The following is a 27197-nucleotide window of genomic DNA, read 5'->3' as shown; positions in this document are numbered from 1 at the left end:
TCTAGGAATGACAATATTTAAGGCTTTGTTAACAGTCTATAACTTGGAAATGATTTTTATCAATGACAAATAACAACTTAAGAGTTTTTCAAATTTAAAACAATTAGTATACATTGTTGTATTAAATTTTATATCTTAAATAATAGTAAAAAACGTTTTTATTATTAGGAGTAATGAAAATTTGGAGTAGCAAAATAGTAGTGAGAGTCTCTAAAGATATTTATTAAGTGTGAATTTTATCTCCAGTAGGAACAGCTGTTGAGGAGATCTGCCTAAGTGACTTATAGAAACAAATTAAAAGTACAATTAAGTTCAAAATATAAAACAGATGCCTGATTCTAATACCCACTAGGCTGTAGAACAAGGATCTTCTTAAAAGAGATATAAATAAAGCTTGAAAATAACATAAAAAAAAAATCAGATGATCTTGATGTGTTTTGAAGGTAAAAGGTGATGGTGCAAGGCAGTTGGTAAGAGGAATATGTCAGTAACAAAGCTGTGTGCTGCTTAGAACAGTTAAATAACTAAGGCTTTAAACAAAAGCTTTATAATTCCAGTAGTCTGAATTGATTCAAGTCACGAGAAGAAACAGAAGTACAAAAGCTGAGCTGAGATAATGAAAAGAATATAGAAATGAATAATTGAAAAAATAGAAATATCTGTTGGACTCATAAAATATGAAATACATAGGAAAGGAGAAAAGAATAAACAGGCTAAAGGAACTATATATATAATAGACTGCAAATTATTATTGAGATAGTACACATCTGAAAGATCCAAATGCAAAAAAATTATCCAAATGCTCTTGTGGTAAATGCAAAATATAGGTCACACAGCTAGTTGAAAAAGCAGAAAATAAGTCATAGCTTATAACAAAAGTAAAAGATAGGTCAAACATCAAGATAACCTTACATATGGAAATGAGTGGAAGGAAGACCAATTAAAAGTATCTGATGAATGACGGCATATATATAAATATAAAACAAGATGTGTTTTTTCCTTGCTTACTTACTTATTCAGTATTCACAGATCATTCAAACAATGACCAACACAACAATTCTTCTCCTGCTTTCTACGCTTCCATTCAGAACATACTTTTAATAGTTTTTTCCATCAATCTGTCTCTTCCCATCCTTCGTCATTTTTATTAAATATTTTAATATATTAATTATTTAAAAAAATATTTATTATTATAAATAATACTGAAATATGAAAAATTCAAAATATGTCAACTCAAGATGGTCTTTTTGTGAAAGCATTGTGTATAGATAAAAGTGTATTGTACTAATTACGTAAATTGTAAAACAATGAACTGAAAGTCAAAATAGATATAGTAAGTAAGGAAAGTTATTATTATATAATGATGAGGAAGACCAAAACAAAAACCACAAGTAACAATCATGAGAACAAAGTGGTGTAACATTGTATAGAGATTACATATTCAGTTTAAGTTACTAGATTTAGAACTGGAATAAACAATGCAGAAGAAAGAAGCTTAAAGCTCCATTGCATATGTGTTAAATTGCAATAAAACTAGCCAGAGAAAATTCAAAATGTCATGGGTTTGAATAGTAACTCACAATACTAAACACCAGACAGATGAAAGGAGTAATATTTCGCTGGAAGTAAAATAACGAGATACATGATTGAAGGTTAAATTACCAATAAAGTAATCCTCTGAATCAAAACATCTTTAATTTTTAAAACCAATGAATAAGGCCAAGCATAAGAACCTTATTATTATACAAATAGGTAAACATATAAATAGGCTACTACAAATAGGTAAAAATATAGCTAGTATCACACACTTGTCTGCACCAGTCAAGTTATGTGGCTTGTTATAAGCAGGATATATAATCAAAAAAGAGCTGGTGTATATATTCAAAAGTTAATTTGTTTAAAAACATCCACCTGAGAATAAGTGAGTTAATGAAAGGTTCTCATGCACAATATTAACATACTTTTTATATTTAATGAATTGCATTTTAGCTTTCCTAATAAAACCTACCTTCTACTTTTCTCAAACTGAAATATGTGTATTATATCAACAATATACTTGAATTTTTAAAACTCATCAAATATTTAAAAATAGCAATTTTTTTCAATTTGTTGCAATTAAATATGAATAAATGAATAGACAATTATATATTTTATGCATAATGTTTAAGGTCTGCAACTTTACAACTTAAATGAATTATCACCACTGAACCCAATGTTTGGATAGTCATAATTATGTTTTATAACTGTAAATGATTAGAAATAACTAAAAAATGAAAAAAATTATTTAACCACATACCCATTAACATAACAATTACAGCAATAAAAAGAATATTGCCAATAAACTGTTGGAGGATTTTAAGCCAACGCGTGCTTTTGGCCGGTTCAGTTGATTTAATGGACTGCCCAGCCAAATAACCTTCAGCAAATGCTACTCTAACCCTCTGCTGTTCTTCTGTTGTTAAATTATCAGCCTCCAGTATACCTGAAAATATATTAAAACAAACCACTTAAAACAAAAATCATGGAATATTAAAGTGTTAATAGAAGTTTTAAAAATTATTTTCTATTATCCTAAAACTTTGGCTTCAATTACTGACAATTAACGAAACCTTCTTTTGCTTTACCAAATTTATAGTTTACCAAAAAAACTGAGTATTTATCTTTCATGTTTTGAGGGAATGAGGTCCATTCCCTAAATAAGTGAGAGAAAAGAAAGATATACAAATAGCAGTTTATATAATGCGGAATAGCACATCAATGAAATTTATGTGTTATAATACTGGATTACTCTACATATATAATAGCATCTACAATGGATCTTATCATTATTAAATTATAATAAAATTTTTTTAAAAATTATAGGAGAGGGGGACTTCTAACATCTGATTACATTTGAGAGAAAAAACAAAATACATAATGAAAATATATTACGCATAATCAAAGAGAATGTGCTTGTCTAATAATTATCTTATGAACTGATAGATAGAAAAAAATAATATAAAATTTTCTACATTTTATGTTGCATTAAAATTTATTTTTCTACATTGTTATTGAGAGTTTAAATTTTGTATGCACAAAGGAAGTACAAATTATGGTAAATAATACAGAATAGAGTAAAACTGTTTCACATTTATAACTACAAAGTTTTAAACATTTTATTATTTTTTAATAGACAGCCTAAATTTCTACCATTCAGCAACTACTCTTTAATGTTCAGCCAAGATTCCTATCACTTTTAATGGAAATTCTTTTCTTAAACTACTTTTCCAACCATTTGTTAATTAAAATTATTACACCATGTACATAACATAATTGTTAGAATATTTCTTCAGTGTACTTCATACTTTCACAGAATCAAAACAGCTCCTTTTTTTTAAATGAGTCATATTATAAACAGTAATATTTGTATTGTATATAGTAATGCTAATAAGCTGAAATATAAACTATAAGGTGATAAGCAGAAATTATGTTAATAAATAGCAATGTGGTGACATAAATCTTAAAAATAGAATAAGCTGTATAGCTTATTTATTAATAACAAAACGTAAATGAGATAATCAATAGAAGCACTTCAAGCCCCATGAATTTATTTTTCTTTGTTAATTAAATTACATGTTATACCAAAGATAGCCAGAACTCTTTTCTTCAATCTTTATATATTGCCTAATTAAATTGCAGTAATTTACCAATTACTCATGTAAAGAAGATATCCCATTTTTTTATTATTAATTTTTATCATTATTTTACCTGATTAAATAATGATAACAGCTTCTAGCAGAGTTAACATATTTTTAATGTTGTAAAATTAATCAAAAGTCAAACCTCATGTAAAACATAAGTAACAAATAAAAAAAATACCTTTAAGTCAAATACCAAAACAAAAAAAAACTTCAATCTTTTCATCTAAATGATTAAAGTACTGTAAACACAAAGGCCAAAATAAAACAACCATAGGAAATTAATACATACTTTTAATTATAGTACACAATAGCAAAATAATTACTCCTAATAATTAATATTTAAAAAAATTATAATTAACTAAACTATTTGCTTCAAAAGGGGAGTCTATATTATGATAAACAGTATTTGAGAAAAGATATGATATTGCCCGCTACATGTTATTAATGCCAAGTCAGTTTGAGGCGTCTTTATCTTGTTGTCGAGTAAATGGAAAAGATAATTTAATTTTCTTCTTTTACAAGAGCACTTGAAAAAATTAAAAAAAAAAAAAAAAAATCAATAATGTGGCTTCTGAGTTGTAAATAATTTAATATTTTTAGACATGGGAAATTAAGGTCTTTTAATTTTTTAAATGTAGTTTACTACATTACATTATCAGATGTACATCATTCCTCCAGTTATATATTTTTACTGTTACTGATAATATATTATAATTACAGTCTACAGTAAATTAAAATTATAAACTGTACAGATAATTTTACACATTATTTAAATAAGAACAATGACACATTAATTTTGTAAGAACACATACACAACGTTCATATCTTTTTAAAATAAAGATTAGATAGCTAAAAGAAAAAAAATTATTAAACTATTTTTAATACCTTGAGTTTTAACAATTTACAATAATAATTATAATTTTAAACTTAACAAATAATAATAAAATGACAGATTACTAAAAAAAACATTACAATAGAAAAAAGTATTTAAACTGGTATTTGTGAACGATGGTGGCACACAATTAATTTACACATTTTTTAGGTTGTTTTTAATTGTGAGTATATTTTTTAAAGGAACTTTCTAGGTTTTTTTTAAATTATGAACACATTACTAACTAATAATATTAAAAAAATCTCATGATTTCCAAGAAATAAATATTTTAAATGTATCAAATTTAACTAGTAGCTTTTTGGATTACAATATTCATTCTGCAAATCATAATACCTGCCAGCTAAATTTCTAAAATATAAACAAAGATGGAAAAAGAGATACAGGAAGACTTTGAAAAAATAGGTGTTGAAACAGGCTACATAGTCTAACCATTAAATGGAGAAAAAAAGTTCTTATAGTTTAAATGACTCAAGATTAATGATACCCAAAATTTTAATCAATTAACTGCCAAACATAAAGTAATTTTTTTTGTAAAAAAGTCCCTTTATAAAGGATTGCATATATAAAACTAGAAATATTTTATTAAAAAAAAAGAAAGGAATTTAAGATTGCAGAGAAATAAAAACTTTCTTTCTTTACACACTGCACTGTGTTTGTGCATTGGTTTAGTATTTGTGGTTGGCTTAGTTTTTTAAATTATAATTTTAAAGTTACAAGCAAAAACTAGAAATTAAATAACATTATAAACACAGTTTTTAAATAAAAAATTGAAATCAGTTTTTATTTATACTAGTTGAAATTACTGATAACATTCTGGATATAGATGCTGCAAATTATATATTTTTCAAAAAGAAAACCTGTACATTTTTTACAAAGCCTTCCTTTTTACAGCACTTCTAATACTTAAAATATGGATTTCTATCTTCCAAAAGATTTCTAAACTTTTAAATTATAATTTAACAGTTTTTTTTTTATTATTTTGTATTAAAAAGCAACATTTCTGATACACAGCAGCAGCATTTCAAAATTCCTGTGAAAGTAGAAAGTGGATCATATTATTGAAAAGTGAGAGATGAAAGATGATCGTATGTATTACAAATACTGTTTCTTTGTTCATTTTTTTTTCATCTATAAAGTATTGTTTGACAGCTATCGTAAACTGTGAACTTAATACTAACAATAAACATCTTTTTATGATTTCAAAGAAATTTTTGTTTGTAATAACCTAAAGGTATTTATTTATTCAAATATTTTTGATTACAGTATTCACACTTAAACCAATTGCAATTATTAAAACATGAATAAACTGCATAAATCCTACCATCATATTTTATTAAAAATAATGATAATAAAATTAACCTATCTACTTAAAAAATAATTTGTTGATTATAAGGTTTCTCCAACTTGTTTTTTTAAACATCAAGCAACATAGTTGTAATGAATGTATAAACAAACATTGTCAGATAAAGAACTATGCTAAACAATTACTGAAATAAATTGGCAAACAAAATTGTGGTTAAAAATCATTACAAAATATAATCATTACAAAATTGTGGTTAATAATCATTATCTATTGAAATAGATGACTTTCAATTGTTATAATAATCAACAGTAGAGAGTGAAAAACAATGTAAAGAAGAAATTAGGTAAATAAACGGGGAAAAAGTTAATTAATAAATAGTACTGAAATACTACAAAATGAACATTTTTATCAATGTTTTTAGGACAGAAATACAAAAAAAAAATTGTTGCTTTAGGCAATCCCATTACATAGCATAAACTTGGTTTAAAACTACCGGAACCTTCAATTCATGGTGGTGAATAATCTGTTAATACTGTCAAAGATATTTGTTTTATACTGTCTGTAAATACCATTCATCTGTCAATTAATATTTTTTAAAGTTATTTCCTTTTTGTATTTATATTCCTATATAAACTTTTTTCTGTTTCTACTGGTGATTATTTTATAAATCTGCTCATCTCTGTGGTGGAATGGTAGCATCTTAGCCTTTCATCTGGAAGTCCCAGGTTCAAATTATGGTCAAGCATGGCATTTTTCATACACTACAAAATATAGCAATTCTTTTTCCACTACATTTTACTATTTCCACTCATTTCGATCTGACCATATTAAGATTTTACATGCATAAAACAAAATATAGCTTTTTGTCAAAAATGGGAGCCAGAATACTATTGCACTATTTGTACACAATCGGAATTTTTAAGAGTGGAATAGATTATTGAGGACTCTTTAGGCATAGAATACATTGGTCTTTAACTTCTACCACAAAAGTATTGATAAATCTGTATTGATAAATTTAGATTTCACATCCACATTCCACATACAGTAAATAATTACTAATGAAAGAAATATACTGTACTGATAAACCTAAATTTCACATCCACACACAGAGAATAATTACTAATGAAAGAAATATTTTGAGAAAGATGGAATGTATTAAACAAATAAAATATAGATAAATGAAAAAAATCAAGGTTTTATTGTAATTGAAAACAACATATTTCTCATTTTTTCAACTAAATTACGACTTACTTTTTTTACATTTAACTGTCTTCAGTCCTTTCCTTGATAAAGTTTCATTGGGTTCAGAGGCATAAAGTTTGATGAGCCCTGGAAGGTTAATTTATGATTTTAATTTATGATTCTTCTTATTTAAACATCTCAGTAATATAATAAAATACATTTACTAAACTTCAAGAAAAATTAGAACCATTAATATAAGAAGGATTTATTAACAAATCTCAAGGAAATATGGAAAAGGAGTGAATGGTGTTAAAATATTTGTAATGAAATTCATTACGTGACAAAATAAATAATAAAATCAAAAAATTCCTGAAAAAAAAGGAGAAAAGAGACTAAGAAGGTCTCAATACTTAAACTATAAAAGGTACGACACACATGCAGAAGGAATTTTGTAACTTTGTGAAAGTAAAAATCAATCTGAATGCTCTGCAACACTGAAAAAATTATATAAATACAAAGTGTTATATATCGCTAGAATTTTAAAAGAAAAATCGACTGAAGTAAAAATCCACAAAAGAGCAGGGTGTAGACATTACATAAATGTAATATACTACATTTTAAACTACAACACATTATTAAATACAAAATTCTTTTACAATAAAGAATAAGACATCATAATGAGAACAGACCACAGCTCAAAATATATTCTCTTTAAAGAAAAATGTACAAACTGAATTAAATAAAAATCAGCTGATTTGGAAGTTGAGAGTTCCAGCGTACAAGTCCTAGTAAAGCCAACTATTTTTACACGGATTTGAATACTAGATCGTGGATACCGGTGTTCTTTGGTGGTTGGGTTTTAATTAACCACACATCTCAGGAATGGTCGAACTGAGAATGTACAAGACTACAATTCATTTACACCACTCATACATAACATCCTCTGAAGTATTATCTAAACGGTAGTTACCAGAGGCTAAACAGGAAAAAGAAAGAAACAACCTCAACATAGAAAAAGAGAACTTAACAATGCATACAAATATTCTTTAATAGTTTCCATTTTATGACAAGAAAAAACTATATGGATTTATAAAATCCAATGGAATCCTTCCAAGTCTACTACCATCACATTGCTGGTATCAAACTAGTTTGGGTGGTCAATCCACTTCAGATCACCAAAGGTAGTTGAGCTAAAGGTGTAGTAGCAAGTCTCAGTAATCAAATTTTTATGACTAATTACAAAGTATGAAGTTGGACTTTCAGAAATTTTGAGATTTCTGTGATTGTCCCTTTTGAATTATTTCACTCTGAATAGAAACAATTTTCACTGATTACAATATTTAAAAATTTGTAGAAAAGTAAGGCCATGATTATAAGGTCTCACATATTTTTTTAGAAAGTAATGTCATATGAAACCTCAAACCGACTCTCCTCCCCCTCAATAAAAAAGGTGAATCTGTACGTCCCCAAAATACTTTCCAAAGTTCAGATTTTGGATTTAGATTTTCATTTAGCTTTTTGAGCTATTTCCTTTATAGGTCAAAATATGCTCTGGATATAAAATATAGTTTTATATAAGCTAATGTGGTGAACTTGATAAATTTAAACCAAGGAAGTTTATGCAAACCACAAAAAAAGTGCAAAATTGGCTGTTATCCCTAGAAAATGGCTTCTATAAAAACAAAAAAATCTTAAAAAATTAACTCCTGCTTTTAACTATCAAAATGTGGTAAGACATCACAAAAAATAAAAAATAAATTATCAACATTTAATTTTATATTGGGTCATTTAGTACGGAATGAACCTATCATTTCATTCAAAATGTAATCATACAGAATATTTTTGAAGTATAATCACTGCAGTGTTAATTTGTATTAACAAGTTATATCATAAATTTATACCTCCCATATTACTACTATATTTACAGATAATATTGTAAAAAGCTCCTGCTTCTCTATAAAAAATTTTAAGTTATAGCACATTTTTTAAAATAACTAATCAGTTAATAATCTTAAACTTAGAGATACGTTCTTGATAATTTGACCATTAATAAATGTAATTCCTATCTTAATCTATTATTATTCAATTTAAAAAGATAATGAAAATATAGTACTTAAGTTATTTTGTCTCACAAAGAATGATGAGAACATTCTTTGGTAAGATATAATTAGAAAAAAAAAAGAGAGAAAAAGTAAGTAAGAAAGTATAACAATCTACACATTATGAATGAAATAAAAATTGTATGTATAAAGTAGGAAAATATGAAGCAAGTGCTATATAGACTAGAGCAAAATCTCCAAAAATAATTATTTTTGAAAATAACCAAGTGAGTGAATGCCAAATTCAGGAATACATGAACAATTAATAGAATTAGTAGAAATGGAACTGAAGACAGCTAATGTAAAAATTGAGTAAACCAAATATTACAGTAAACAAATGAGTAACGGTCAAGGGCAACAGCATATTACAGAATGAATATACATAAAAATAAGCAATAAAATGCAAAAATTTTATAAAATGCATACTTGAAAACAAAACAAAAATTAACATTCAAAACCATATACAAACACAAAAAAAGAATTAAAAAAAAATACAACCCATAAATACTACAAACAAACCATAGGGCTTGATATTAAGATTAATATTAAACCAATAGGGTTTGATATTAATTTGTAATACTGAAATACGAAAGAACTACCTTTTAATTTTTCTGGGTCTGGAGGCACTGCAGTAACTGGTGCTATACTCTCTTTAATTCCAAATACCTTTTTCATTCGACCTAACATTCCGGGATTGCGTACATTTTCTGCTTTCATATTACGGGCAGTTTTAAACCCTCTTACATGAATTTCTGTAAAAAATAAACACATTTTAGCTCCAAATATAAAATTAACCCATTACTTAATAACTAATACTTATTGTTGAGAAATGGAAGTGGTAATAAATAATTCATAATTTGCTTAGAAAGAGTACATTAATTTGCAGCTTTATACAACTGATAAATTTCCTTTGTAGCTGTGATACAATGTCAAGCATCCAAAGTATACAAGTGGAAGTAGTTAACAGCAGCTTTCTCTGAGTGATGTACACCACCAACTGATGTGCATGATATTCCATAAGTCTCATAATAACTACTCCAGCTTTGCTGAATATCACCAAATCAGGTATTATTAATTACAACCCAATAACTAGGAAATAGGACTGATATAGATAAATGCAAGGAGGGGAGGATTCACAAAGTTTGCTAGGATTTAAATACAGATAAAAGAATTAGAAATTCTTAATCTTCTTAAAATGTAATTTCAGATACCTGAATAATACTTGGTATTTTATTATAATATCATGCACATCACTGGAATTGTAGATAGAATCATCATTCACCTTATCATTACAAAATAATTTTTAACCTTTTTTTTTTTGTCTTCAGTCATTTGACTGGTTTGATGCAGCTCTCCAAGATTCCCTATCTAGTGCTAGTCGTTTCATTTCAGTATACCCTCTACATCCTACATCCCTAACAATTTGTTTTACATATTCCAAACGTGGCCTGCCTACACAATTTTTCCCTTCTACCTGTCCTTCCAAAATTAAAGCGACTATTCCAGGATGCCTTAGTATGTGGCCTATAAGTCTGTCTCTTCTTTTAACTATATTTTTCCAAATGCTTCTTTCTTCATCTATTTGCCGCAATACCTCCTCATTTGTCACTTTATCCACCCATCTGATTTTTAACATTCTCCTATAGCACCACATTTCAAAAGCTTCTAACCTTTTCTTCTCAGATACTCCGATTGTCCAAGTTTCACTTCCATATAAAGCGACACTCCAAACATACACTTTCAAAAATCTTTTCCTGACATTTAAATTAATTTTTGATGTAAACAACTTATATTTCTTACTGAAGGCTCGTTTAGCTTGTGCTATTCGGCATTTTATATCGCTCCTGTTTCGTCCATCATTAGTAATTCTACTTCCCAAATAACAAAATTCTTCTACCTCCATAATCTTTTCTCCTCCTATTTTCACATTCAGTGGTCCATCTTTGTTATTTCTACTACATTTCATTACTTTTGTTTTGTTCTTGTTTATTTTCATGCGATAGTTCTTGCGTAGGACTTCATCTATGCCGTTCATTGTTTCTTCTAAATCCTTTTTATTCTCGGCTAGAATTACTATATCATCAGCAAATCGTAGCATCTTTATCTTTTCACCTTGTACTGTTACTCCGAATCTAAATTGTTCTTTAACATCATTAACTGCTAGTTCCATGTAAAGATTAAAAAGTAACGGAGATAGAGAACATCCTTGTCGGACTCCCTTTCTTATTATGGCTTCTTTCTTATGTTCTTCAATTGCTACTGTTGCTGTTTGGTTCCTGTACATGTTAGCAATTGTTCTTCTATCTCTGTATTTGAACCCTAATTTTTTTAAAATGCTGAACATTTTATTCCAGTCTACGTTATCGAATGCCTTTTCTAGGTCTATAAACGCCAAGTATGTTGGTTTGTTTTTCTTTAATCTTCCTTCTACTATTAATCTGAGGCCTAAAATTGCTTCCCTTGTCCCTATACTTTTCCTGAAACCAAATTGGTCTTCTCCTAACACTTCCTCCACTCTCCTCTCAATTCTTCTGTATAGAATTCTAGTTAAGATTTTTGATGCATGACTAGTTAAACTAATTGTTCTGTATTCTTCACATTTATCTGCCCCTGATTTCTTTGGTATCATTACTATAACACTTTTTTTGAAGTCTGACGGAAATTCCCCTTTTTCATAAATATTACACACCAGTTTGTATAATCTATCAATCGCCTCCTCCCCTGCACTGCGCAGTAATTCTACAGGTATTCCGTCTATTCCAGGAGCCTTTCTGCCATTTAAATCTTTTAATGCTCTCTTAAATTCAGATCTCAGTATTGTTTCTCCCATTTCATCATCCTCAACTTCCTCTTCTTCCTCTATAAAACCATTTTCTAATTCATTTCCTCCGTATAATTCTTCAATATATTCCACCCATCTATCGACTTTACCTTTCGTATTATATATAGGTGTACCATCTTTGTTTAACACATTATTAGATTTTAATTTATGTACCCCAAAATTTTCCTTAACTTTCCTGTATGCTCCGTCTATTTTACCAATGTTCATTTCTCTTTCCACTTCTGAACACTTTTCTTTAATCCACTCTTCTTTCGCCAGTTTGCACTTCCTGTTTATAGCATTTCTTAATTGCCGATAGTTCCTTTTACTTTCTTCATCACTAGCATTCTTATATTTTCTACGTTCATCCATCAGCTGCAATATATCGTCTGAAACCCAAGGTTTTCTACCAGTTCTCTTTATTCCGCCTAAGTTCGCTTCTGCTGATTTAAGAATTTCCTTTTTAACATTCTCCCATTCTTCTTCTACATTTTCTATCTTATCTTTTTTACTCAGACCTCTAGCGATGTCCTCCTCAAAAATCTTCTTTACCTCCTCTTCCTCAAGCTTCTCTAAATTCCACCGATTCATCTGACACCTTTTCTTCAGGTTTTTAAACCCCAATCTACATTTCATTATCACCAAATTATGGTCGCTATCAATGTCTGCTCCAGGGTAAGTTTTGCAGTCCACGAGTTGATTTCTAAATCTTTGCTTAACCATGATATAATCTATCTGATACCTTGCAGTATCGCCTGGCTTTTTCCAAGTGTATATTCTTCTATTATGATTTTTAAATTGGGTGTTGGCAATTACTAAATTATACTTCGTGCAAAACTCTATAAGTCGGTCCCCTCTTTCATTCCTTTTGCCCAGCCCGTATTCACCCACTATATGTCCTTCCTTGCCTTTTCCAATGCTTGCATTCCAATCTCCAACTATTATTAAATTTTCATCTCCTTTTACGTGTTTAATTGCTTCATCAATCTCTTCGTATACACATTCTACCTCATCATCATCATGGGCGCTTGTAGGCATATAGACGTTAACAATCGTTGTCGGATTAGGTTTTGAATTTATCCTTATTACAATGACTCTATCGCTATGCGTCTTGAAATACTCCACTCTCTCTCCATTTTTAACCTATAAAATCCCAATACATATATTTATCATTTAAACAATTTAAAAAACCCAATTGAAACCTCTACAGAAGCAGCTAATATTCTCATCTTTTCTTGTTACCATTACAGTTTTATTTCATCAGCAATTGCAATGAAATGTAGTGACTATTTCAATAGATCTGTTTACTTATATGTATCTACCTTGTAAAACAACAATAATTTATTTATCTTTAGTTAACGTTAGTACTACTGTGTTAAAGTCTATTAAAAAATGTTTACATTAAATTAATCTTACCCTTTTAAAAATATTCCTCTAAATGTCTGAGTTGTTAATTTATTTTATCAATATAATTAATCATTATTAAGTGAGAATAAGATATTTGTAAATAAAAAAAAAAGATATTTTAATAAATTTTTTATTTCTTAAATGCAGTCTTATATTCTTATATATATATATATATATATATATATATATATATATATATATATATATATATATATATATTCTTATATTCAATTATGTCACGGGTAAAATATAGATTTGTTAAAAAATTCAGTTAAATAGTTTTTATAAAGATTATTGTTTAATACAATTTTTCAAAAGTTTTATTCAATATTTTTATGTTCTAAAAGTAACTGCTAATATTTGTAGATGACAAATTATGTTTCATATCTTTTGCAATTGATTTTTTCAAGTTTCTTATGAAAACTATAAATAAACAGAATTTCTCCTGCAATTTAAAAAAAAAAGTTAATTATATTTCTAGCGCAAATTTCTCCTTAATGAAATCAATGATCATATAATGGTTTTTATCTTGGCTAAATAGAAATCTCAACCCAAAATAATAATTTTGCCATAATTTTTTTCTCATAAATCTTCAAACAAATCACGTTTCTTTTGGTATTTACAACAATAAATTAATATTTAATTTCTTAATAACTAGTAAAAGGAAGTATATAAGCATAGAAATGATTAGAACATGCATTGTCCATTTATAAAAATATTTTTATAACAAAATTTTATAGTAACATTTTTAATTAACTTTTTAAAAGTATGGTGGTTTTATTCTATAATGCTGAAAATGTTATTGCCATCATGACCCTTGAAGGGAAAGCCTTGTGATGAGCCCGGTTGCTGCACCCCCCTCTGTTCCTAGCCCTGATGGGCTTTACTGGAGGTCATCTTTTAGACTCTCTAAACTTGATAACACAATGCTGTCATCAAGATGGCCTCTGTCAGGGTGCTACAGATACAAATGCCTTGGCAGATATTTCCATCGGTGTACTTACACAACATACTATCACCTTCAAATGGCTTCTTCCAATCACAACCACCAACCATAACTTACAATCCTCAACTATCAAATTAACCGATTTATAGAAGAGCTATCCATGTGCCTTCCTCTAACACCAAAGGTTTCTCACAAAAACTCTTCCTGTATTATTTAACTTCAATTAGATTATGCACTCAAATCATTACTTGATTGAGTCTAACATCAAAAATACTATCCTCATAAACAAAGTGTTAAATGCAACAATGACAATTTTTTTTACAATTCAATTTACTCAAAGTCCTCTTGATTTACTTAAAAAATCAAGAAATGATTCAAAAATTTAATAAGCCTCTAATGAAAACAGATCCTATCTCTCTCTGCTCTGATCCGCTTTCAGGAGCGAAAGTGTAGGTGCAGGTGTAAGCAGGTTGTAGGTCAATGCCTACACCTTCCCACACTATAGCTCCATTGTAGAGTTCTCCACAATCCATTCTCTTCCTAACAGTGAGTATCTAAGATGACTAGGGCTTGACCTAGTACCAAAACACATAACTTGGTGAAGTAAGCATCCAGATGGGTGCCTAGCCACCCAGATTGCTATTCTATCTATACATCTGCAACAGCATCAGAGTCATCCTCTGCAGGGCTAAGAATCTAAGGAAGCCAGCAACTATGTTCCATTTGCTTTAAGTTTTCCAATTAACTGGCAGATCAAAACCACAATTGATCCTCATAAGCTCTCTAGCTAATTTGATACGTTCAGTTTCATACCAGGGACAGACATATAAGACATGGCACATATTATCAATGACCCTACATTCCAGACACAAGGCTGAATTAATCAAAACCAAATCTGATCAACTTATCTCAAAAAATACCATGTTCAGAAAGAATCTGTCTAATATGCCAATTGGGGGAAATCCACCTAACTACCTCTAAACTTCTCACATCAGCAAAAATTCCATGCGTGTAATGGCCATTGGGCGATTCAGTCACCTGATCTGCCATAAATGGAAATTGGTATAATGCTGGTCAATTGCTAGCATTATAAATAATGTGTGTTTATTTTATTTACATAAATCTGATTATAATTTGTTAATAATAAACAAAATCTACTATTACCTAATCCAATCCTCTACAGTTTTCTTTTGTTTTATACTCAATAATTGGTCAACTGGAAATTTAGTTAAATGATTAGATAAATTTCAACCATCTTATTTATTTACCAATAACACTACCATCTGTTATAAGACATAATGAAAATAATCAACCAATTATTATTTATAAATAAAATATATCTAAAAAATATGAACAAACTATAATCAATACAACAAAGATAAGGTAATAGTATAAAAAATAAGATAAATAAATTTCTACTTACCAAACAAAGGAGAAGTTTTACAATGGGCACTTGATAAAATATTGTTGACAACTGAATTCACAAAATCTTTTTGTAATGGAGAAGCAGGTGATGGCTTGCATAACATACTCTGAGGGAAGCCATTTTTATTTTCAAAAAATGTGTTATAAGATTTATATGATACATGCCAAGGAGGAATAGGATTTTCAATTAAGTTTGAAATTATTTTTTTTATTGATTTACTATTAAATCTCTTTTCTTTTAATGGATAACCTCTGCAATTCTGAACGGCCTATTTGAAAAAAAAAATTGTATTAATTTAACTCCATATATATAAAGAATAATTCCAAATTGCATGGCAATCTCTAGGTAGATGATTCTATAGCCAAAAATAAGAAAAAAATGTTCATGTAAATGTAGCTCAGAAAACGGTTCTTTAGCAAGTTTCAGCTCGCAAAACATTTAGCCCTGCTTCTGCTCCCTCTGTGAAATTAAACCATATTAAAATTTTTGGGATATAAATTGAGAGGTAAATTTGATGCTTTCTTCTGTTTTTTTATCTAAGAAATTGAATAAAAGTGGTCCCAGATCTCTATCTCCCTTAGTTTTTAAGAAAAATCAGGTAAACATAAAAATCTTTTTTAGGTTTGAAATAAAATTGATGTTATTTACATCAATTTTCTTAGAATTAAATTCTCTACAAAGTTAGCTATAAGTTGTTATTGTTTATTGGTAAATTAGCAAAGTTATTTTATTCCAAACCTAAAAAAGTGTATATTCTGACAAAACATTTATCTGTTTTACTTTGTTTTTTCTTAAAATCTAAGTGGGATAGAGATCTGGGACCACTTTTATTCAATTTCTTACATCAAAAACCATAAGAAAGACCCAAATTTACCCCTCAATTTATATTCCAAGAATTTTAATATTGGTTTAATTTCACAGAGGGGGCAGAAAACAGGGCTAAATGTTTTGTGAGCCAAAATATACTAACAAATCATCTTCTGATCTATGTTTTGTATGAACTTTTTCCTTATTTTTGGCTACATAATCATCTCCTGAGTGATTGCCACACAATTTGAGTAAAATATATAAATATATATTTATTTTTTTATTGGTAAAAAGCAGAAAAACTAAAGAATATTAAAAATAAAATAATATTAAACACATAAAATTCAAATTTACTGCTATGTTTATATATATAAAAATCTACCATACCAAGCACTGTCAAGGAATTTTAAAATAAAACATCAATTTTTTTTTACTGGTGATTCTAGTCTAGTTTGGGGAAGAGGATAATGGAGTCTGAAATAAAGATTCTGAATTAAAACACTTATGAATTAGTTTATGATGTGACAGTTACCCATCCAAATTTAATGGTTTGAGCAAAACTAAACTTGTAAATTTTATTTACAAGTGGAATTCTATGTGAAAATAATGAATAAATTAAACCGCTTAGTTAAAACAAAATTACGTTCTGTCACTGTAATAAATATATTAATATTTAAAATAAATATAAATATATGAATACATAGAAAAAGTACCTCAGATTCATTTTGGATAAGCTTATCCCATAAATGTAAAAAAAACAACAAATATAAATCAAGGCACTATAATAATCCACAGTTTCTACTGGAAATTCTTTATTATTCTAAGGAAAAATGATAAATGACTCAAGAATGTTAAAAAAAAAATGACACTATGACAAAGTGTTGGGTAAAGTTAACAAAAATAAAAGAACACACAGCTCGTATTTGCCAAAAGAAATTGGACTTTAATTAGAGAAAAAACAACTGAACTTATGTTAAATCATAACCTTAAAAATTAAAAGAAATTATGAAATAAACATAACTTAATAATACTTAATAAACATAACTTATCATAATACATAACAAATACAGAAAATAAACATTTTTCAAATAATAGTTTTAAGAATCTACAATTAAACAAGGCCTGAAAAACAAAGAAATATACCTTATTTTACAATTATTGCATTAAAAAATATGTGGCTAAAAACAGTTTAAATAAATAAAATACATTATTATTCAAACTACAAGATGGAATATAAAAACAATAAATATTACTAGAACAAATTACAATAATAATTACAGAAAAGTCTACAAACGTAACTTCACATCAGGAGTTATTTTCTTTAGATTAATTTAAGAGAAGTAATATGAATTCAGTTCATGAATAGATAATAATTAATCTCTGTGATTAACAAATTACATTAAACCGAATGATAGAGTCAAGTACAATAAAAACAAATTGTAATAAGTAAGCACATGACATAACATAACCTTATCTAAGCCACCTGTCGTGACTGCACTTGAGTGAAGAAATGGTTTTTTAAACCAAACATGAAATTGAAATGCAAAATGTACAATTAACTGAATATATCACAAATTTTACTAATAACGTAACTGTTTACTATAATAAATGATTTTAACATGCCTTAATCACACATGAATATTGGTAAGAAATGAACTCGTGAAATTAAAGTGCACATATACATACAGTTTATCCTTGGAGTAGTCTACAATGGCGAATCAAAAATAACAGAGGTAACAAATTGTGATTAGAAGTTGAATAATACGTAGCAACTCAGATATGTAGCAACGAGTTTAGAGAGAATTTGCATCGATGAAAAATGTAATCAGCAGCTGGAGAAGATTCTGCGTCTATAGAATTGGCAGTTTGTAGTGATTGAAACACTTTCAACAGAGACGTAATATACTGAATTTGAAAATTAGCTTATCAAAGAAACGAGGCTAGACGAAACATATAAATCTGCAAAATTCACAAAAGCTGACGAGAAGAGCATGAGAGAATGACCACGACGTTTATGAGTATGAATACGATGAAAGTATTTAAACACTATACGAGAGAGAAAAGTCACAGTCGACCGCACATGGTGAATGTCTGATCTACTCTGCAACTGTACGAGATAGAGAAGTGACTGAGTCCTAGGTCCGCACACTATAAAACTCTTTTCCGGACTGAAGAAATAGTGGCGTGATGAGAAGAGGGGGAAACAAAGAAGGCAATAGACCGAAGAGAGTGTGTGTTGGCAACAAGAGGTAGTGTGCTGGTATTAGTGAGACAAAGAAATTAGCATAAACGGGAATTTTGGGTAAGAAAGAACATAACGATTAATTTTATAAGCAAGCAGACCATTAAAAGAGTTACGTAAGACTGATACATAATTGCTGAAATACAAACAAGTAGAGGAAATGACGTGATCGCAGACAAAGAAAATTAAACTTCTAGGAACTTGACAACATTAAAATTAGAGATAACAAAAAAAGTTAAAACTAATGTGGTTAAATAGAAATTGCTTTTATGAAACATTGCGACCACAGCAGATAAAATAATGACAAAAACATTATTGGAATAAGACAACTTTACGCATTGGCGTAAACACAAAGGTTAGCTGGAAGATAATTTTAACATTGTTTTTTTTTTTAAATGTAAAGGGTTTAATTAAAAGTACCATATTATAAATATTTGATCATAGATTAAACAATGCCAATCTCCAAATACTAATTGGGCTTAGAGTAAATATTGTGGCAGCAAATTCTAGGGGGAGAAGTATGTATAAAATATTATAAATCATTTATGCTTACAGAAATATTTTACAACTTTTAATAAAAAGAATTATATTAATGATACTAAACTGCACTTTTCTTTAAAATGCTATAAGACTGACCTATGAGTACCAGCTTTTATTAAGTCAATATATATTTAACAGTAGAAAGTATTTGCATATTTATGAACAACCTACTAATTTTATTTAATGATAACTTAAGCAATTTATTACACTAAAATTATTTTAATATTTTAATATACCACAGTTGATATGCTTAGGAACATGCTTAATATATATAGGATATGCTTAATATACCACAGTAGAGATGATCAAAATGTCAGAAAGCAGGTTTGGACAGTGAGTGACCCGTGTAAGGTTAAAGTCACTTCACTTTATCAGTATTCTAATCAATTAGCTATCAATTTTGTGAATTATCGAGACTAGTTCAGGTGCTAATTCATTCTGTGGAGATTGGTTAGGGTTGTTAGACTTTTGGTAAAGAGGTTAGGGAATTACCACGGCATGGCAATATTTAACACAATCTCAAAGGATACGTGGCTAAATTGATGTTTAAATGGATTTGTCACTGCAGACAGAGACTACACCACATGTTCCATGCTATTAATTATGTGTACAATGGATAAATCACCTTAAAAACAGCGCTGTAAATCATCTTCAATGGCTGAGTATAAGTTCAATTGATTACTACTACTACTGTTTGTATTACTACTAAGGTTAGTTTACGGTATATTCTTCTACCCACAGAACTTTAACCTTAACCCTAGTCTGTCTCCACAGAATGGCTAGTTAACTGAACAGATCAACATAAATGACAAAACTGACTGTTAATTGACTAGCATACTGATAATGTGGTGTGGACTTTGACCATGTATAGGCCACCTGCTGTCCAAACATGCTTTCTGACATTTAGTTACTGTGTTTTCTGATCCTAAGCATAACTACTAAGGTATATTAAAAAAATTGAAGGTGATCAAGTAATTGCTCAAAATAACCTATTTAACCTTTTTTCCCCATTATCAGAAAAACTTAATTAAATATTGCTTAAAAATAAAGTTTATCAAGAGCTAGGTCTACTAAATAAATCATTAAATTAAAAGGGCTTGGATCTACTAAATGTAGATACAATAATTAATTTATACAAAAAGCAGTAATTCAAAATTCATGTATCAAAGACCATTATGGTGAGAAATAATCAGTCAATTTAAAAAATTATAAACTGTATTAACTAGGTAGTTTAAAAAAATTACTTAAAATTAAGAAACCTTTCTCAGTTGTAAAAAAATGTTTAATGTAAATTGAAAAATATCAAAACCAATATGGTTAATTACAGAGTAAACTAGAAACTATAAATAACAAATATAAAAACAAATATCCAACTTAGAACCTTGGTTTTATAAATAAAACTTTTATTTTAAACGCACCAAAAATTGTGCATCTGCCACCAAATAGATTATAAGTACTTCAAACAGATCTTAATTGCATTATAATAAGGTTACATACAATTCCCAAGACATATTTTAAATGTAATACACAGTTCACAAATATACTACACAAAAAGCATAAATATAACTAAAAAAACTGACCTCCAATAAACTATTGGTGCAGACTGTGCTAGACTGAATGTCATGTCTGATGCGGTGACAAGTTGTTAATGTTGGACGACATGGGCTGCTCGCAGTTAACTGTGATAAAAGATAAACAACCTGCAACAAAAAATATTTTTTAATAATCAATAAATACTACGAAATACGGCACACAACAACTTTAAAACAAAGGGCCAAAATACCTCAAACTAAAGTTAATAAAATTCCTTCGTCTAAATTGGGTACAACAGTGGCACCTTCCATTTCTTTATCACACAAAATAGGTTAGAATGATGATGCAACTCTAATAAATTCTGTAATATTTTTAATTTTTCAAGGGAAGAGGTTAAAATTACACAACCAAGCAGTAATTACACTTTACTCGTGGTTCAGTTGTTTAACAAGGGCACCACGTTATAAAAGAAAGAAAATTAGCCTAAAAGATTAGCGTTAGTTGACAAAAGAACATAAAATAATACAAATATAAATATCATTACCTGATTGTGAGACTGTAAAGAGAACATTTATACTTTTGTACCTTTCAAATAACATAAATTTAACATGTAAAATAGAATATTCAACAATAAGTGTAATAATTTGTAATATATGAAGTAAACAAGGTCTGCACAGCCTCACCAATTGCGCAAAGACATAATGTTGTTAAAGATGAAGAATATATAAAAATATCAGATTTTATAAACAAAAATAATTTTATAAAAAAAAGTATAACTAGAATAAAAAATGTTTCCTCTGAATTTTTTGAATGAAAACAGGATTTTAAAATCATTACAGCAATACAGAAATGATAATGTACTTGTATTTACAAATCTGCATTTGACTAAGAAAGTAATTTTAAGAGAATATTAAAAGATCCTAGAATAATTTGCTTAATTCGTCGTACAGCAGTTGTGGAAGTATATTTTTCAATAATCATTAACTAGTACGTTGGTAGATACTAATTTCTCACCGGCAATTTAATTTTAGGATATAATACTTACTGCGCAGTTCTTGCATACGCGTTCAAATAGCCATTTTACATCGCATTGTTCTTTAAAATTAATTTAGAATTTCTTTCGTAATATTAATTTCTTATGTCTAGCTATCTGACACGACTAGTAATTTATTTTAAGTTATTAACTAGGGATTCTGGAATTACACTGTACTGTATTGATTTTCAACCACAACATTGTTTTGGATCTTGTACATTTTGTAATTGTTAGTTTTTTTTTCACAACACTAATTATGACGTGTTTGAATAACTTTATTAAACATTACATTATGCAATTGACAAATTTATGTTGCTGCTTTTCACATAAATTACAGTAGAGTAGTTGCCCACCATTATCAGTACTAGATATCCTATCTAGTGCATACTAGATATCCTAAATTTATTGTAATTGACTATATTTTTATCAGATTTTAATAAGGAATGATTGGCAACAACCTTCCTTTGTCTTGTTCTGTGTGTAGTACAATAGAAGATAATAAGACTACTTAAGCTTATATACTAAGATTAAGTATTATTTATTTAATTTAAATGTTATAAATCCACATTACATTTGAATTTGTGCAGTGAATATTTAACTATAAAGCTCATATTGAGTGACCCACCAGGTGGATCTAGTGATGAACATGTCTTCCCAAATCAGCTGATTTTGATGTCGAGAGTTCAAGCGTTCAACTCCTATTAGTCAATTACTTTTACATGGATATGAATAATAGATCATGGATATCGGTGTTCTTTGGTGATTGGGTTTCAATTAACCACACATCTCAGGAATGGTTTAACTGAGACTACACTTCATTTACACTCACACATATCATGCTCTGAAGTATTATCTGAAAGGTAATTACCAGAGGCTAAGCAGGAAAAAGAAAGAAAGCTCATATTGAATGACTTTGCTTACATTAATGATGTCTCCAACTAATTATAATATTTAATATATTGTAGTGACTGATGAATTAGAAATGATAATTTAATGCATTACTGTAGTTATTCAAGTATTTCATTCATTCTAAATTTGTTCCGCATCTTATTCGTTAAAATGTGTGGTTAGTATTAGTAATTTTTTATTAAAAACACCATTTCAGGAATGCTCAAATAATTTTGAACAAATTTTCATATCGGCTATCTCATATCATTTTCTTATAATGATGTATCAGTCATTATAAGAGTAATTATAAAAAAGGAAGCATTATACTAATTTAAAAAAGCTAGCAAGATACGACTTTAAATATGTATTTTGTATATATGTATGATTCAACATGTACCACCCAAGTAGTGAAAATAAAATGACACACCTTATTTTTTCATATGATTTCTACAAAGGTACTTTTGTGGTAACCTGAATCTTCAGTTGTATATATTTTTACTTCCTTCTACAAAGTATTATGATCGCAAAAAATTTTGGTTTCCAGATTTCAACGGAAATATTTATTTTCACCATACCTGAATCCATTTTGACTACTTTTGGTGTGACGTCTGTATCTCGCATTACTCAAAACAATTAGCTACAGGATGTTGAAATTTTGGATTAAGGACTGTTGTAATACCTAGTTTTGCACCTCCCCTTTTGATTGCAATCAACTGGACCAGAAGTGTCCAAAATCCAAAAAAATTGGATTTTAGACTTTTTATTAACTTCAGTAATAAGCCCTCATTGAGAGATTTTAAACGATATGTCACAAGTGGTTCTTATTTTCATTGGTTCCAGAGTTATGCCAGAATAAAATTTTAATTAATGAAATATTTGGATCTTACCAGGGGAAGACACATCAATTCAAATCAAACTTCATTTCCTTTTTCTTTATTAAAATATATTGATTTATTAATAATAAATTTAAATATTTATTAAAAATTATTTTTAAAAAATGTTTATAATAAATAATAAAAAAAAAAAATTAAAAGTTAGTGAAATAAAATTTTAGTACTTTTCATTTAAAAAAACAAATGTGTATATGTAATTTAATAGACTTACAAGGAAGTCCACATCAGACTTTTTAATCTATTTAATAATAGTCTGAAAATTACATTACTTATTTGTAATAAGTCATTTACTGCCAAAGTTAGTGAAAATTTACTGAATACTAAGTAAAAGAAGAATAGCATTTAATGTTAATCTGAGACATCATTTTTATGCTGAATGGTCATAATTATTTCTATCAATAAATCTAAATAATAAATCAATTCTATGATAATCTAAATGTTTATTATTTATTCAGTACATTTTGAAGTGTATTCTTACTTAACCAAAAACAAAGTACTAATTCTGTTTTTTTTTGTGGGGAGGGGAGAAAGGAATTACAATAACAATCTACGTTTCTGGGCCTAGGACATCTCTGCATAAGCTTTTTTAAGGTAACTGCTGCATATTTTTATGTCAAACCTTTTGAGAGGGTAATTGTCATACTAAATAGGCTATAATGAACAGGCCTAAAGTTAATAAGTTAAAATGTACTACCTTATTAGAAAAATGCAGATTAATGATTTGCTTTACACTGATTGCCTCAACCTTTCTTATAGTTATGACAAATGTAAGAAACATGAGGTATAAGAGTTGGTTTCCATCTTTTTTGGAAAGTAATGATGTTCAGTATGCACTCAATTTCTGTATTATTTAGAGTAAAAATATGGATTTGAGGTAAATGAACTTGACAAGTTGTTCAGCTCATTCAATTATCAGTTAAGAAGCTGCCAATAACTGGTAGACCAGTTTGGTCCTAACATTTAAAATTATTCTTGGCATGCAAGCTTATTATTCTTGTGGATGGCTTTCCAATTTTCGAGTGTCTCAGAGCAGATTTTAAACAACCATTCTTTTTTAGCATCTGTTATATTGTTTTGTTTTTTCTTTTTTTGTATTGCTTTTGAAACACATCTTTATTAACCTTTTATGCTATGGTAACTTCTTAGTTTAATTTACATTTACTTTCTAAATAATCAAATATTTGTTTAAAGTATTTTAACTTATTTATTTTTATTTTTTAGATCCAAGCTCATTAATCCAAAATGCTTATAAAAAAGAAACATATATATATGTATTTATTTTATGTAATTCCAGGTTACAAAAGTAACAGCACAGTGACATGATGTCAACAGTACTCTGCAGAGATGACAAGGCGTCTGTTCGCAGTATGGTATGTAAGAGTAAAGGTACCAGTTAATGTGTAGTCTTCAATAGACTCATTCACTATATCTAATTGTCATTATTTTAACCAAACAGTAATTTCATCAGCAGTTTTAAATATTTTAAAAACCTTTTTTAACATTAAAATTTTTTTTGTTCCTGCATTGCTATTTTGCATTTACATTTTTCTTTCAGTTCCTTTAATGCTTCTTTCACAAACAAATTACAATGGAAAAGGAAAATAGGAAAGTCTACATCCTTGTCTTAATCCTTTCTATATTGCAACTTGACCTTCCCTTTTTTAGTACTCTAATTACAGCTACTTTACTCTTATATAATAAAAACTCTTCTTCCTTTCCTAAGTTCTTAAACATTCTATTTTCACATTAAAACTTTGGTAAAAGAGATTTAATAAGATTTTAATTATTTTAGTGTAAAGCATTAAAATTTTACTCACACAGCATTAGAAATTTTACTGTAATGGATGTTACATCTATTACAGTATACCATTTCTTAGTTAATATATTACATATAATTTCCCCTAAAAAATGATTTTTTTTTTTTTGTCTTCAGTCATTTGACTGGTTTGATTCAGCTCTCCAAGATTCCCTATCTAGTGCTAGTCGTTTCATTTCAGTATACCCTCTACATCCTACATCCCCAAAAATTGTGTTTTACATACTCCAAACGTGGCCTGCCTACACAATTTTTCCCTTCTACCTGTCCTTCCAATATTAAAGCGATTATTCCAGGATGCCTTAGTATGTGGCCTATAAGTCTGTCTCTTCTTTTAACTATATTTTTCCAAATGCTACTTTCTTCATCTATTTGCCGCAATACCTCTTCATTTGTCACTTTATCCACCCATCTGATTTTTAACATTCTCCTATAGCACCACATTTCAAAAGCTTCTAATCTTTTCTTAGATACTCCGATTGTCCAAGTTTCACTTCCATATAAAGCGACACTCCAAACATACACTTTCAAAAATCTTTTCCTGACATTTAAATTCATTTTTGATGTAATCAAATTATATTTCTTACTGAAGGCTCGTTTAGCTTGTGCTATTTGGCATTTTATATCGCTCCTGCTTCGTCCATCTGTAGCAATTTTACTTCCCAAATAACAAAATTCTTCTACCTCCATAATCTTTTCTCCTCCTATTTTCACATTCAGTGGTCCATCTTTGTTATTTCTACTACATTTCATTACTTTTGTTTTGTTCTTGTTTATTTTCATGTGATAGTTCTTGCGTAGGACTTCATCTATGCCGTTCATTGTTTCTTCTAAATCCTTTTTACTCTCGGCTAGAATTACTATATCATCAGCAAATCGTAGCATCTTTATCTTTTCACCTTGTACTGTTACTCCGAATCTAAATTGTTCTTTAACATCATTAACTGCTAGTTCCATGTAAAGATTAAAAAGTAACGGCGATAGGGAACATCCTTGTCGGAGTCCCTTTCTTATTAAAAAATGATATGAAAATAAATATCATGGGAAGAAACCTAAATTTGATCAGTTATTTCTTAATAACTGCTTCAAGCCAAGTCAATTAAATTGATTTATATAAATTTTAATAATAAAATTACATGTAAAATGAAATAAATGTATTAATAATTTTCTGAATTAGAATGTAAATTTCAAAAATCTTCTTAGACCCAGCGCTCACATATGAGGACTAATATGTAATATTTTTGTTATCTGAATACTAATACTGTTTTTAATGCCATGTATTGTAGTATTACAAGTTTTATTCACTAGAGTTTGAAATATAATTTGTCCACAATTGTGGGCATTAGGTCTCCCTTTTTTTGCCCACACACTTCCTACTCGTCTATCTATTACTATATCAGTTTATGTGTTTAGAAACCTGATACAAAAAAAAAAAATCAAAAATAATTAACAGTTTCCTTCTTTTAACATATGTAGATTTTTATACAACATCCCATAAATATGTGAACAGAAGTACATTACAGAAGAAAGATGATAAATCAGGAAGCTTATTAAAACAACGTTTTAATGGTTTAAAAACGCTTTCTGATAGTCTCATCACACAACCCAACAGCTGTCTACTTACCACTCAGGTTTGGCTGTATATAGAGAAAAAAGAGAACAGTGGAATGGAATGAAATTAATCTTAAA

At 28.5% G+C, this 27197-nt stretch overlaps 1 protein-coding gene across 2 annotated transcripts in view; it reads right to left on the bottom strand.

The window, feature by feature from the left end:
* Positions 1–21564, bottom strand: part of YME1L (ATP-dependent zinc metalloprotease YME1L) — a 61157-nt gene extending 39593 nt beyond the window's left edge. Inside the window, exons 1-6 of one of the 2 annotated variants that reach the window (XM_075368133.1) lie at positions 21423–21564; positions 20926–21045; positions 15754–16024; positions 9756–9908; positions 7127–7204; positions 2297–2482 (exon numbers count right to left, since the gene is read on the bottom strand). In XM_075368133.1, coding sequence (XP_075224248.1) covers positions 2297–2482; positions 7127–7204; positions 9756–9908; positions 15754–16024; positions 20926–21045; positions 21423–21449 — 835 coding nt within the window. In that variant the 5' untranslated portion in view covers positions 21450–21564. The remainder of the gene's footprint in view (positions 1–2296; positions 2483–7126; positions 7205–9755; positions 9909–15753; positions 16025–20925; positions 21046–21422) is intronic. The other variant, XM_075368134.1, reaches the window with a different exon arrangement.
* Between the last annotated feature and the right edge of the window lie 5633 nt (positions 21565–27197).

Source organism: Lycorma delicatula, chromosome 6, assembly GCF_047948215.1.
Source record: "Lycorma delicatula isolate Av1 chromosome 6, ASM4794821v1, whole genome shotgun sequence".
Classification (NCBI taxonomy): Eukaryota; Metazoa; Arthropoda; class Insecta; order Hemiptera; family Fulgoridae; genus Lycorma; species Lycorma delicatula.
This window is presented reverse-complemented; position numbering and strand designations above follow the sequence as displayed.